The 15,630-nt window shown below is 41.4% G+C and overlaps 1 protein-coding gene across 1 annotated transcript in view; it reads right to left on the bottom strand.

The window, feature by feature from the left end:
- Nucleotides 1-8,271: 8,271 nt before the first annotated feature.
- Nucleotides 8,272-15,630, bottom strand: part of bcl2b (BCL2 apoptosis regulator b) — a 33,778-nt gene continuing 26,419 nt past the window's right edge. The window contains exon 2 of the mRNA XM_015035200.1: nt 8,272-8,542. Within this exon, the coding sequence (XP_014890686.1) occupies nt 8,405-8,542 (138 nt within the window). The 3' untranslated portion in view covers nt 8,272-8,404. The remainder of the gene's footprint in view (nt 8,543-15,630) is intronic.

Raw genomic sequence — 15,630 nt, 5'->3', positions numbered from 1 at the left:
GGGGTTCAAAAGGCGGTTGTTGCCTTAGAAGAGGAAATTTTTTTTTTTTTTTTTTTTTTTTTTTTTTGCACTGAGGAATGAGTTTTCTTTACTTTCTTCCAGTTTGTTTAAACACTGAAAGGATGCAAACGCATTAAAGATATATTACAAAGTATATGCAAACACATGCAGATGAATACCGTATGGGGGAAGTGGAGGATGTTTTCTGATGGGCCTGGGCTTCAACTAGTTACAGTCATGCAGCTCTCGTCAGATTTAACGTCACATTTCATACTTCAGTAGCCGTAAATCAACTCATTTCAGTTGTGAAGCTATATTTCTACCCACAGAGATTGGACGACTGCTGTCATTTGGAGAATAATGGCCAGTGCCAACATAACTTCGCTCAACACCCAATTATCCATGCCTTTTTGCGTCCCTCGCGCCCCACTTCACTGTGGTCCTTTTGAGTTTACGGTTTCAAATGAAAGCTGTAGTTTCAGCATGTTGCTGCAATAAAGAAAAACACAGCTGACATTTTCAAGCCCACGCTCCAGAGGCTGCCTTTCATTTTAGTTGGGTTATTAAAAAACTTGTTTGAATGAAAGGATTTCTGGAAGATCAGACAAGAAGAGGAAGCATAACATTTTTGGAGCATTGGTTTGGTTTCTCGCTGTCGGCATGACTTCAGAGTGCTTTTTTTTTATTTTTTTGTTTTTTTGTAATGGAAATATAAGATTGAAAATGTATTTTTAGGGGTTTAAAGACATTTTTCCAGTGTATCCCCAGTTGTTTGGAGGCGTCACACAAACGTGCTTGTGTGTTTCATCTGGATTTCAACAGGACTCATCTCCGTCTTCTGTAAATGAGATTGTTCTCAGAAACCATGTCACAGAAAGCTTTATTTTTATGAATGTGTTAACAAGTCTAAAGATACTTCAGTTTTAATGTTATTTTTGTAAATATATTGTGGCAATATGTCTAATACAGAGAAACTTTGTATTGAATCAACATGTACTGTAAATGTGCAAAGCATGACAAACTACACTTCAGCAGAATGAATGTTCTTTGTTTTACTTTTTCTATTTTTCTGGCTGCAGAAAAATAAACAGACACTGAATGTACTCTAAAGCCGAGTCATTTTCCTGCATTGCTGATTTCTGTACTTAATTACTGGGAGCAGAAATTTTAAATCCTTGGTATCGCAAGTTCTATTGGACAACATCAGTCTATGTATTTTGTCTGTGCTTATACTGTTGCGGTGGTGGACTGGTGTCTGTCTCCTGCATTCAGACTGTAAGTATTATAGAGGTTCTATACAAAGAAAAATAAAATTAACATCAAATGTGCACAAACTAAAAAGTACAATCGTTTTGTTTGAAATTAAATCGAAAACAATTTAATAGTACTCTTTAGTTTTGAATGCCCTTTATTTTTATATTTTTACATTTTAACCAAACCTGATTTCAAATTATTTTGTATATATTTTTACGTACAGTCATCTGCACCAATAACTTAAGCTTTTCATGGTGAGAAACTTTTAACCAGCCTCCAAAAACTAATGGAGACACATATGTCACACTGTGTGTTCTCAGAGTTTTCTCTTTTCACAGCTTGAACACGGTTTAGGTGTCGATGCCAGGGAGCTGGAGCTGGCACAGACTTCCACAGACTTCCTTCCCCCCAGTCATCTCTCTCCTGACGATTATTATATGAGATCAGGATCCTCATCTCTCTCACAGAGCCGAGGCTTCGCCAGCTACAGACAGCAGACAAGTCTTTACCAAAACGTAAGCCGTTGAGCTTTCAGCCCTCCTCGTGGCACGTAGTCCTCCAGATTAAACCAAGGACTGGCGGCTATTATGCTGCTGGACTGAGGCTGTTAAACAGACAATATTTATTTCAATTCAACAAGTTAAATTTTACCATTTTTTTTTCTACAAATATGTTCTCGAATTCTGATGGTTGCATGAAATGTAAAGTTTTGGAGCATCACGTGGCGTAGTGGTTAAAAGTGGCTGTCAATCAGGTGTTATGGAACATGGATACATATAAAATAAGCAGGATAGTGATGCCTGTGGATGGAAATTGAGAAACTGGTTTAGAGGTATAATACTAACCACTAGACACACTAATTAGACATATTACTTCTGTTTATTTCAGCTTTTTCATATTGGTTTGGAGAAGTCCAAACCTTAGGGTTGGGGGTTTGGTTTAACCCTGGACCCAAAACCCTACGGGGGAGAGGGGGGGATACTTTTTTTTTTTCTTGTCATCTGGGTTAATTTCACATGAAGACAGAAAACTCCTTGTATGGATCCTGTCTGGTAATCTTAAACATTGGTGCATGTTTCGACTATGCTTTTAACAGTGCCAAGCTGACTGTATGTGCTGAATAAAAATAAATGAAACATTTATGTCGTTTTTGTCATAATTTACTCTATCCTAATGCGAACAATGCAAGTGTTTAGTTTAAGCTTCAAAAAAGAACTGATAGAATTTGTGAGGCTTGAAGAAGAAACGACCATCTTAGACTAGTATCAGAATTTAACCCAAATAATTTAGCCAATTTGAAAGATTGAAAGGGTTTGTAACCTACGGGAGAAAAGAAGCTTAACAGATACATTTAGGTTGTATGAAGTTGAAATTCATTCAAAATGCTGCAGAAAAAAAAAGGCTTCACATCAATCCTGTTTTCTGTTTGTGATCTAATAGAATTGATGCTTCTTGTATATGTGAGGCAATACTTTAGACTTAGAAGTAAAATTGTAATATTATTGCACCTTTAAAGATATAAATTGGTGTTTCATAAGGAAAAGGCAGGGACCTCTGGTACAAAGGAAGACTGTATACCAGAGACTAGGGTAAAGGTAACCCTGATCTATTAGGATATTAGACATTTTTTAATATGAAGGCTAAACCTCAACATATTGAAATGACTAAGTTGCTAGTTAAAATCCTATTTTAACATTAAATTTAACATCCTATTTTAGCTAGCAACTTAGTTGCTTGCAGAACTTTTATATCACTACATTTTAATCAATTTGTGACTTAAAAGCAAATGTTTCTACAGTGAATTAATGTTGGCCAACCTGACAATTATCTGTTTAGGTAATAATAGCATTTTAGCTTACAAGCTAAAGCTTCCATGCTAGATTTAACACATTGTCAACATCCTAGTGATAGCCCTCTTGCTTATGTTAGCATTTTAGCAGATTTGCATAATACATGAATTAATTTACATGAACCACATTAGAGTGATGGCGTGAGGGATAAAGTTGTAGCTAAAATGATTTTAAATACCTTTGATGAAAATCGACTAAGTTTAGTCAATGTTAGACAACATGCTAGTCATAGTCAGCATGCTAGTGACAGCATTTCATCTAACATCTAACACGTTTTGGCTAAGGTTAGGAATACACTGATTATGGTTGGACATAAATACAGTTACTAAAATTTATGGAAGTCGATACAAAGTCATAATATGAAAAAAAAAAGAAGAAACGCTTATGTGTGTGTGTGTGTGTGTGTGTGTGTGTGTGTGTGTGTAGCAGCAGCCACAAGGTGACACTGTAGTACACAGTTTCAGCAACTAAACTCGCCTCTGTAGCTGATCCTATCTTGGTGTAGGGAAACGTCTTTCGCTTTCGGTATTTACATGTCAGTATTATTTTAATGCTTTTCAAGTTGTGTGTTGGCGTGTCTTAAATCTATTTAAAGAAATTTGCGCAGGAAGTTTTTAAAGCTGTTAATTTGGCCTCTTAAGTGAGGAAAGGAGCGAGGATCTGATGGACTACCAAATGAGGGGTAAAACTGGACCAGGCTTCCTCCTGACAATCTGCTTTGATCTCCCAATCTCCCCTGTGATATCGAGCTCTGGGAAAGCCTCCTTCACACCTTGTAGCCCTAAAGCAGAAGAGGCAGGGATGGGAGGGGGGTGGGGGGCAAGCTTCTCTGCAACCTCCACATCTTCCTCCTCTTCACTGCCCATCTTTTTCACTTTCTATACCCAGACATTCACCATCCACACCCACACCGGACTCGCTTTTGAAAATCCAGGACCTGATTTAAAATTCTTCTTCAGAGCGAGTCATGCATTTTATATGCATGGTGAGAGCCGGAGAGGAGGTGGAGGAGGGATGGAAGGCGGGAGAGGGGCGTCTTCACTCCAAATGAACTTTCCTCTGCTGTTGGTCTCCTCGGGGATATTTCTGCGCACACACAAGCACACACACACACCCATCACAGTTTTTTTTTTTTCCCCCCCCCAATCTCTGCTTGGCCCTCATTTTCTTGTGCCCACTTGACTCTTTCAACATTAGGTTTTACTGCATCATGATCTGCACAGATTCCAGCGAGCAGCGAGAGGGTCCGCAGCCTTTGAAGACAAGTGTGATCAGAGCAGAGGCAAGAGGGTGTACAAAAACCTGGCCCGGGGGCATTTGTGAAGGGGGGGGGGGGGGTATTTCTGCACTCTGGTGTTTAGCAGCCGAGGAGGGGAAGGCTGACAAGTGCAGCAGCGTTTGGGGACAGCTTTGATGTCTGCTGCCGCTGCCGCTGCTGCTGCTGCTGCAGTCCTTCACAAGGAGACAGTCGCCTTGACACGATCAGGCTCACGCAGGGCTGTGATAGATGTAACAGATAATCAAAAGAGTGTAGCTGATGCGCCGCTCCTCACCTTTGAGCATCTCTAATTCTCTCTCTCTCTCTGCCTTGTTGACTTCGCTCCGAGAGGCAGCTGAGAATCAATAAAGACAAACACAACACGGAGCTCGAGACTGCATCTGCTGGAGAAATCTGATTTATTAGGAACAATATGATCCCACTAGCTTATTGTGGATATAGCAGTAAACAACAGGAACACGATTCACTTTCTCTTTTAATAAGTGCTACAGGTTTTTGTATAGATTATAGACAATGAAACAGGACAGCGACAAGAGTGCTACATTCATATATGCACAGAGGTTATAAAAATTACAGTATATTGCTGTTAAAAGTTCTTCCTATTCCTGCGCAGGAATCGCCCTCTGTTTCATACAAACACACGCATCACTCTGTGAGCCGTGGCGGTTAAAAAGGAGGAGGTTTAGGTCTGGCATTTGACATTTTACACATTAGTTATTGTGTGAGCACGAAGCTGATGAAAGTGAAGCGGCTATAGTACAGTTACACTACACAGAAACCTCTCAGTGAGCTGAAGACACACTGCCTTGCAAAAGCATTCCTATGCGTTGAATTATTATTATTATTTTATTTTTTTTCACATTCTGACAAAATTGCAGCCACAAACTTCTATGGATTTTATTGGGATTTTGTGTGACAGACCAACACAGAATAGAGCATAATTGGGAAGTGGAGGAAAAATGATGCATGGTTTTCAAAGTGTCTTGTGCATTTGTATTCCCCAGCAGTAATAGGTATTTTTCAGCTTGTCTCTCTACCAGCTTTCCACATGTAAAATCTTACCATTTGGCCATTTATCCTTTTTTAACATAGCTCAAGCTCAGTCAAAGAACCTCAGTACAGATGCAACGCCCCCAGCACGTTTCACCGTGGGGATAACGTTTCCACTCTGTTGTTTAATGCTATTGTTTTGACGTCATAGCGTTTTGCATGACCTAAACTAGTTCATCCAAGCTCTGACTGCAACTTTTAGTGTTGCCGTTCTGCCGGAGAGTGAACTTCTGACCCAGTATTAACCTGCTTTCCTCCAGGATTGACATACACTAGCTCCATCCAGCTTTACCATCAATCCCAACTAGCTTCACCTGTAGCTTGTCACATGCTGTAGAAGTTTAGTTTTGGTCTCATCTTCCACATGTTTTCTGTTTCCTGTACGCAGCAGAACTTTATACATGATTTCTCATGGCTTACTTACAACAGTGACTTTTGACTTGTCGCTCTACCTCAAAGGCAGCGTTTTTAGCGTGGACAGCTAACAGATGCTCTGACGGCAGCTCTTCCACACAGCGAGCCTCTTCAGTGCCTTTCTGCTTAATGCTCTTCCATATCTTTGTAGGTTTGCACTCACGTCAACCTCCTTCTTTTTTCAGATGATGGATTGAGGAGTGCTTTATGATGCGTTCGGTGCTTTGAATGCTGTCTTATAAGCTAACCCTGCTTAAAAGTTCTCCACATTTTAACCTTTGACCTTTCTGGTGTGTTTCTTGATTTCCGTGATGTGTGTTCATAGAACAGCTGCTGACATTACATTGTATTTTATTTGTTGGCATCAGAGTAAAAGGGGCTGAATTTCACACACACCGCAGTTTAGATTTTTCTTTTCTTTTTTTTTTTTTAATGTTACATATCCTGTTCTGCACTACTCCGTCTTGGTCTATCCCATAAAATCCCACACAAAAAAAAACAACAGACTGTATTCTGACAAAATGTGAAAAAAGTTTTGCACGGCACACAGTATTCTCTGTCAGATACCTTTAAATTAAAGACCAGTACAAGTTTACTTTGGTTTCCAGCTCTCTACACATGTGTACTGTGAAGTTGTGGCAGTTTAAGCTGTGAGGAATCGTTTTAATCTTGACAGCATAGCAGCCTCGAAGCCGACATCAACGCAACACAAAGATTAATTTCTACACTTTGTTATATTAGCAGCCAGGAAACGATGTAGTTTACAGTGTGATTCCATAGAAAAAGAAAAAGAAAAGTGACTAGTTTTATTCTGAAAGTCTGTAATCTTGTACCTTGAAATAAATTAAAGAAATGTAGCTTTATTCATTGTTATTTCTTCTCTATAGCCTGTCGTATTATAAATACAGTTACACATCATGGGCATCTATTGTGTTACGGTTGACTTTCATCCATGCAACAAAGAAACTGGAGATTTTCTAAGACAGAAAATTAAAATTCCCACTCCATTAAAAGGCTGGGAAGAAGCGTCCAACCAAAATATTTTGGGGACTTGGAATTTTCCATCAGACTGCAACACAAGACAAACATCAATAAAACAGGCTGAAAGGAATAAAAATCAATCCCCCGGATGCTTTCGGAGGACGGACATAAAAAAGGGTGGGGAGACAGGAGGGGGAACAGCTCAGGTTCCAACGACCAGGAGTCCACGACCGAAATGCTGCTTGACTTGATTTCCACCCAGTCACATGTGGCCACGCGAGAACATTTCTCAGTCAGTCCACGTCAACAGCTGTCTGTGTCAGAACGGATTCATTATTGAGTTACTGCGGGGCGGCAGCAACTGGAGGGACACACGTGTCGCCTGAAACCTGGCCGAGACCAGACCAGACAATCGGACCCCGAGAGGAGTCTGTGAGGAGAACCACGAGCGGTCACAAAACTCTTGAGTTGTTTGTGCTAATAGTAAAGCTATAACTCTAACAGAGCGGGTGGTCTACTTCACATTACACTGCTTGAGGGAATGAGCTCTTAAAATTGTCTGGTTAGACATCGGAGGCCCAAGAAAGCAACATTTATTGTACCTCTAACTGATTCTCTCTGTGCGCTCGGCTGCACGTTTCCCTCAGGACACTCGGCAACACACCTTCACGCTTTATTTTATGCTCCTTGAAAACACACACACACACACACAAACACGCACGCACGCACGCACGCACACACACACACACACACACCTCCTTATTTGGTTTGGCATGCAAGAAAAATAAAAACCCAGCACAAAAATCAAGGAGCTTTCAGCTGAGCTGAGCTCAGACTTCCTTTTCCTCCATTACAGACCCAGAGAGAGAAAGAGAGAGGGAGAGATAGAAAGAGTATAGTGGTGCAATGTGTTCACCTGAGCTGTGTGAGAAGTGAAAACAGTAGACACACACTGTGCTGGCTGCAGTGAGCTGTTTCCATTACACACTCTGAGCAGCTGTTCTGCAGAAGTTCTTTGAAGGACGGCTGTAGGGAGGTAACTGGAGTCCACAGCTCAGACTGGGTCCTTCATCCTATAGCAAGGTTAGGTGGGGGCGTTGGGGTCTGCTGCGTCTTCATCACCGAGCCCTCCTAACACAGGTCCCACACTTCCGCACACCCTGCTTGTGTCTATACTCTACCATTCAAACGTTCATGCAATAAACTAGTACAGAAGCAGGCAAGAAATGAAATAAAAAGACGTGCATTCCTTGTTCCTCCTCAGCCGCAGTCAGCTTGGTTTTCTTGCTCCTCGAATGCGTCTACGGGCCGCGCCTCTGGTTCCCTCTGCTGTTTTTTTGATTCGTGTCTGTTTTGACAGAAGGGGGCATGAGGAAAAGAAGCGTTCACAGAGATGCTTTGAAGAGGGCCAGAATCAGTCTGAAGGTTGTCTCTGAGGGGGTCAGGGGCATCTTTGAAAACAGGAGGCGCAAGAAATAAAAAAAAAAAAAAAAAAAAAGGAGGGGGAAGAGGGGGGCTCTGAGAAATAAAGATGAGCCTGGAGGAGTCAGGAGATGGAGAGAGAGAGAGATACTGTTCACTTTTGTGCAAGGTACGCTCCGATGGTGACGCTGGCCGCTCCGAGTGCAGCCAGACCAAAGACAGTCTTGATGGACGGCCAGTAGCAGCTGAAGACCGACTCCTTTTGTCTGTCGTACAGTTCCACAAACGCATCCTGGAAGAGAAACAAACAGAATACGAAGGTTTATCCGGATGCAAAATGAAAGACTTTGACCAATACATGAGGCAATCCATGCTCTCATCGTCTTTGGTTCAGTTGCAAACTTAAATACAGCTACAGGAAAAAAAAAAAAGCACAACAGTGAGGAAATATATTTTAAGCATTTTCCCAACAACTGAAGGTAAAACAGTTACTTGATTGCACTATGCGCCTGGAAAATACATGATAACACCCCTCTAAAAAAGTTTGTGGCGGCTCTAGAGTTCTGCAAATCCACTCCCATAGGAACAAGTTTTGCTTATCTAGCATTTTTGCCTTTTTTTGGTGCTTCATTCAATTCTTTTGTGTGAAACAGAAGTCTTCATAATCAGGGAAAGCAAAACGTCCTTGTACGAATGGCAACAAAAGTAGGCGAGACAGATTTCTTTTTTTTTTCCTTTTCTTTTTTTCAGAATTACCCTTTAAAAGGTAAATCCCCTGCCGCTACCAGACATGGGTGGAAATAGAGTGTTATTACACCCATCTTGAAGAGAGATCCATTACACCCGCCTATGCTCAGGCTCCAAGAGAGATACCCAGAAGCAGGCTCCAGCCAAGCCAAACATGGGAGTCACCACAATATAACACCCCCGGCATAAAAATATATTGTTACTCTGCGGGGTTTAAAGAAGCAGGCTGCAAATTAAGAGCATGTGCGTGTGTGGAGCGGATGCCTCTGCAGCATGTCTCAGATGAGGAAATACAGACGTCTGCTCATGAGCAGTGACGGCAGGAACAGCTGGACAGGAAGTAATGGTGCTAAGCTCTCTGCTGTCCAACACACACACTCCAAGGCAGATTATCTTTAACCAAAGTACAATAGGCTACATTTCAGAGGTTTAAGGGAGGAAATGCCAGCAGCACCCTTTCAGTATTCTTTTTTTTTTTTTTTGTCACAAGGCCGACCACATGAATCGCTACATGGCCAAGCCGTTACAGCTGAGCGGATCTGATGTCTCTCTTTTTCGGCTGTAATTCGACCTGTCTGTGAACAACGGTGAATTGTTAAGTTTGATTCTTTGCAACAATTGCTGTGTTAGTTCCCGTGGGAATTTGTTTGTCAATATAATCACGTCAGTTTGCTTTACAGTGATTATGTTTTATGCTGCTTGGGAGAACTTTTTTTTTTTTTTTTCCCCCCTCTTCACCCTATTCCAGAAGGTTCATTCATTACGGCTGAATCACAGAATTTCTTAGAACGAAATAAAAAAAAAAAGAACGCACTACGCTAATAAAAGGAGACCGAAGTGCTGTGGGGAGACAAAAGTATTTCCTGTTTCCCTTCCCATTCTGTGGCATTCCTGAGGCCGGGGTCTGATGACACAAGGGAGGAAGAATCAGCAGAATCCTGCAAGCTTAGGCCCTCTGCTGTCTTTAACTGCAACAGGGTCTTTTTAATTATCCAAGCAAAATACCAATGTCAGCATGTTAACACCCACAGAGGGAACGGCATTATTCAGCAGTCATCAATACATGAGGGGTCACTTTAGTTCAAACTGCTAACCATTCAGCTTCAAACTGATGGTGCACCACTGTCAGACATCAACGTTTCATTCATTTAAGGCAGCAAAAAGTTACAAAGACCTCCTGACAAGCACAATGCTGCCATACTTTACAGGCGAAAATTTCACAAACTTGCAGACTGGTTGGTGCCGTTGCTTGTGGAAATTGGAATATTGGTTTGTATGTCTTTAAAACAAGTACAGTTAACGCCAGGTAGACTTTTTCAATAGAAATAAATAAATAAATAAAAGAATAAAAAAAATGTAAAGTCATTCATTATTAAGTCATTCAATTTCAAGGCAGAATCGTTACAAAGCACTAAAGGACCTTTTTATGAATGTAACATATTTTTATTGTTATATTTGACACAGAATCATATGCCTATTTTGATGGATGGATGGATAGATGGATGTTTCACTTTACAAATAATAAATTAATTTATTTTTTGTCAAGCATAAAATTGAGCTTTGTTTTTAGAACAAATAAATGAGGTGAATATACCAAAATCAAAATCCCAATTATGTACATTTTAAATCCATTAGAAGATAATCTTAGGTTTCCACTTTCAGTTCGGAAACACTTTCCCCACCTAGTTCACTAAAATGACACTCGACTGAGGATACAACTCATATCCAGCATGTGTGCATGTGACTGACCACCAGCTCGGCTCAACAAAATAGCAAGCTCATGATGAATGTCCTTGAGAGGCCCCAGACAGTCGCCATAGATTCTATTTAAGTCTAAAACAAAAGAAGGCCAATTATAGAAAGGGGTTCACCAGAGATGTGATGGGAGTGTGAATAAAGCCCCAGAAGGGCGTGGATGGTAATGACTCCAAACTAACTCCGGGGAGAGAAGGGAAGCTGAGGCAGAGGAGAAGGGGAGGGATGTCAGGTGAGTATCATGGGACTGAGACATGCTCCACTTCAGCTCCTGGAACTTTTTTTCACCCACACGGCAATGTTTCCAGCAACCATGTGAGAAAGGAGCAAAACAAACCGTGAAGCTTTCCCTTTCTCCTCCGTCCCTGTTCCTTCTGCTGCACCAAAGGGCATTATGTTAATGCAAGCCTTTGAAAAAAAAGAAAAGAAGAAGAAGCAGCGATAAGCAGGTGGAGAACAGCACGCTGAAATTTGACAGGGACACGAACAGGACAATACATCTGCATTACGACAAAAGCTCCCGCGGCAAAGCCCCGCCAGCGTCAGCAGCAGGTGTGCGTTTGGGATACAGAGTCCAAAACAGCAGCCTTTCAGAGTCTTCATTTTTTGGATCAGTGGCTTTTAAAAGGTCACAGCCAGCCAACAGAGAGCAAGAAGCCAAGAAGAAAAATGCCTTCCCAGGTTCGTATCCCGCCCCTTTCTTCACACACAATGAAACCCTCTGAGACGCTCGTATGGACGTAGCTGTGAGGAGTTGACGGGGTCACCACACTTCTCCGCAGGCTGGAAACAGGCCGCTCATGTGTCATGGTTACCCAGACTGGAAGCTCCGCGCACAATTTGCTTTTCCCACCAGCGGGACAGATCTCGTCCTTAACCTCTGATTTGTTTTTCACATGCTCGGCACCTCTGGGTTTTGTTTGGTGTCTTCCTCGTGGACACAAAGGGATTTTCTTCCTCGGATTGGTCGGATGCTGTCTCACGGGGCGACAGGCATACCAAACATTTGCCTGTTCCTGTGGGGTGTTCGCTGTGCTTTTGAAAGTAATCCCTCAACCTGTTCGGATAATAATGATTCATCTTGCGCGCTTGTCTAGCTCTGTTAAAAAACAAGCAAGCAAACACACACACACACACACACACATACATACACACACACACGCACACACACAAGCAGTAATTTGCCAAAGCTGTTAAAATGATTAGGTGTCCATCTCTGTTTTGTGACGTTTCTGTGGGCTGGAGGAGACGGAGTGAAAGGGATGTGGGTTAAAGTTCAGTTTGTAATTAAGGAGCCTGTTGTGGCTTCGCTGCTATATCCGCCACTGTACCAGGCTTCCCCGCATGTTCTGTTTATTTTCAATTCATTCACCTAGCAGGACACTTATAGGCCGATATTGCACATGCTGCCTCCCACGGCACCTCTTTGATTTTTTTTAATGAGCTTCTTGGAGACTTCTTCTCACCTAATTAGAGTCAAACAAAACTCCCTTTTGAAGTTCCAAAGAGGGGCATAAAGGGGGGTGAAAAATGCCAGGAAAGCATTAATGTCCTTATAATTCATAAGTTCAGATCAACATATCTATTAATACGTTTAGCTTCATCTCAATATAGCGTATGCACATTTACAAAAAAAAAAAAAAGAACGAAATCCCTCACTAGACACGAGGGGCGACTTGTCAGCTGCTGCTTGTCTGAAAAAGGTCAAATAAATCAATTCCCCAGGGAGCCCTTCACAGACTGGCCCCAGATAAAAATTTGAGATGACGGTGGAGTTTGTTGCAACACTCATTACCCGATGAATCCCCTTGTGTCAGCAGCCACAAAACAGCTTGCAGCAGCGGACAGAGAGCCCTTCGCTGACCTGTGACAATACTGCAATCCGTGGAAACAATGGTCAGACAGCCAAATGGTGACAAAGTGCACTGGGGAGCGCAGCACATCATCTGTGCAAAGAACGTTAACGGATCAAACCAGAGGACAATGCTAATACAGTAGCTCAGTTTAGCAGGATATGGCCATTAATTAATCGCCCAATTGGCATGATAATTTTTTTCATTTGATTTTATCTTGGTTCAACAAAACAAAAAATGCAAGAAAGGAATGGAAGAAGGAATGAATGAAACTGCAACATGTTCATTGGGTTTACAACTCGGTGCAAGTTGTAAACGCAAGGTGAATCGATTCGGTGCCATCTAAAGGTTGTCATGGAGATCTGAACATGCAGTCCAAACATTTTATTGACGTTGGGAGGGCGTAGAACCGTGTCCCCATGTATTTTGTTGGAGGTGCTGCTGGATAATGGGGTCCTGAGATCCATTTTACAAGCTACCCAGTCCTTTTACGTCCAGAGCAAGAGCTGCGTGAGAATTTTCTTCACATAGCAAAGGTCACTTCTCCAGTGAGTCCAGTAGGAACCGTCGTCACAGATACTATTTGAGATAATCGTGGACAGAATTTCATGCGGGTCTCCTCTTTGCTTTTCGCAGACGATGAGGTTCTATTGGCGCCTTAAGCCATGACCTTCCGTTTGGATCCCAAACTTTCAAACCAACAACAAACACAACTTTGTGTTTCAGTAGTGGTCAACAATTGAGTTAACATTGTTGGATTTAGGATAAATTAGTTCTTATAAATGTCTTATAAAGAGGGATGTCCGCCTTTATCTCTCAACCCGCAGCTGGACAACACCGTCTCCATTTCTAACCAGGACTTCTTCAGTTTTTTATTTTACACTTTGCTTTTGTTTTCACACTTTGTGGTAGGCGATTACCTTGCATTTATGCACATACAGAAAAATAGCCCAGTGCTTGTTTTGTTTACTTGTTTCCTTTATGCAAATGCATATTTTACAGTTGTTAATGTGCACTTAATAATATTTCCCTTAATATTCAGATTACCCGAGTAGCTGCTCATGGTGACATGATTATATTTTTATTTTAGTCTCTAAAAAGTCACAAATGAATTATGTTAAAGAATATCTCAGCAGCCACCCCATCAAATAAATATAAAACAAGGAACAGTAACAATGTATACACTTCAGTCACAGGTGTCCAAAACAATATGTTTGCATTGAATCTCCACATCCTATTGGAAGTGCTAGAGGCTGTTAACGCTCGGCAAAGGCACCAACCTCTCCTCATGTGAAACAATAAAAGAAATAATAGCCTTTGCAAAAGAAAAAAAAAAGAGCGAGAGACCATGACGTGAACCATAAGGAATGGAAAACCTTGTTAGTTTTCTGGCTTCTTGAGTTTCTCTGCAAACTCAGGTTTCACACTCCCAACAGTCATTACATTCAGACGTAAAAGGAGAAGCTTTTTTGACGTCTGGATGCAACCCTAAAGGCTCATAAATATTCAAATGTGCGTCAGCGGCAGCATTTGTGTGTTTACAAAACAACTCGCTCTCCCATGGGAGAGAGCTTGCACCGCTGGAACATGAAACACGATCGCCAGTAAATCATCCACACTCCTTATGACACTGCGTGCTTTTTATTGTCTCCATTATTCATTGTCTGTAGCTGCCAGATAAACAGGAGTAGTAACCTTACACACACACACACACACACACACACGAGACTCTGGTTTTTACTCCGGATCCATAGAGCATATTGTAAAGGTATCACACGCCTTGGGCCTTTTGGAAATAAACACAAAGTTGTGAATATTTGTCAAAAGTAAGAACAAAAAATACACATGGTTTCCACATTTCTTCTGAAAATATACATTTGTTGGAGGGGCTGCGATGGCACAGAGTTGAAACAAGACCCTTAGTCCTGTCACAGGTTCGAGTCCTGATCTGATGGCTGCTGCCGCATATACAGAATAAAGTCCAGTGCAATCAATTGCATTCAGAAGTCGCTTACTTAGTAAAAAAGAATACAAGAAAATCAACCGTCTGATGTGCAAAGCTGGTAAAGACGTGGTTTTAAAGTGGTTCAACAAATATTACTTCTCACGCATCCACATTTGTTGCTATACGCAAACTAACAGAAGTAGCTGTTGCAATTCTGAGTTTTAACTTGTGCAATTGAGGCAATCGTTCATTATTCTTCCCCCTTGTAGAAAAAAAAAAATCCAATCCCAACACAGTAAAGGCGACCAGAGCCACTGTACTTTTTGGACAGATGTCAGGAAAACAGTATGACTTTCCAAGACCTCTGACACAGGAAAAAAAAACAGAAGGCAGTTTCTACAAACCACTGACTTGGACAACCTGAGAAAAAAAATGTCTGGCTCACATTTAAGATTTTATTTGTATCCTTTTTCCATCCAGTCCATAAATATGTGTCACTTGTTTTAGTCTGTAACAGAAAATCTCTACTAGATACATTAATGTCCGTTTCAATTTGGAAAGGTGCCGGAGTATAAATGCTTGTAAAGATGCTGTATCGTCTTTGTTTTATTTATACTGTTAACGACAGAGTTAAGTACTCCAATTTGTGGAGCACTACCATATGATAGATATCTTCAATGCACATGCCTGGACCTCAAAGTCATGAGCTAATCAATTTTTGTAAAGTGTGCTGATTTTTAACTCAACATCTTTGGCAGCAAGAAATGAATGCCTTGCTTGGAGGGAAATAAACGGCATTTGTTTAATCTGCTCTCCTGGTTTCCCTGTGATCTTCATTAAAGCCCAGGATTTATTATCAGTCCATTCTAGACGGCCGAGATGTCAAAGAAGAGGATAAACTACGAATAGACAATTGTTTTTTTCCCCCTCAATAAATCTCCGTGACTCAGTTCCTTCTGCAATCAATCCGATACCCTCCACACCTCCTCCTTTTTGTCAACAAAAGGAGGGGGGGGGGGGGGGGAAAATCCCCCAAAAAAAACACAGGGCCGAAAAAAGAGGGTTTTCTCCCCTCGGGGG

Source organism: Poecilia latipinna, unplaced genomic scaffold (genome assembly GCF_001443285.1).
Source record: "Poecilia latipinna isolate Pla-1442-1.1 unplaced genomic scaffold, P_latipinna-1.0 Scaffold328, whole genome shotgun sequence".
NCBI lineage: Eukaryota > Metazoa > Chordata > Actinopteri > Cyprinodontiformes > Poeciliidae > Poecilia > Poecilia latipinna.
Note: the sequence above shows the minus strand (reverse complement) of the source record. Positions and strands in the feature narration are given on the sequence as shown.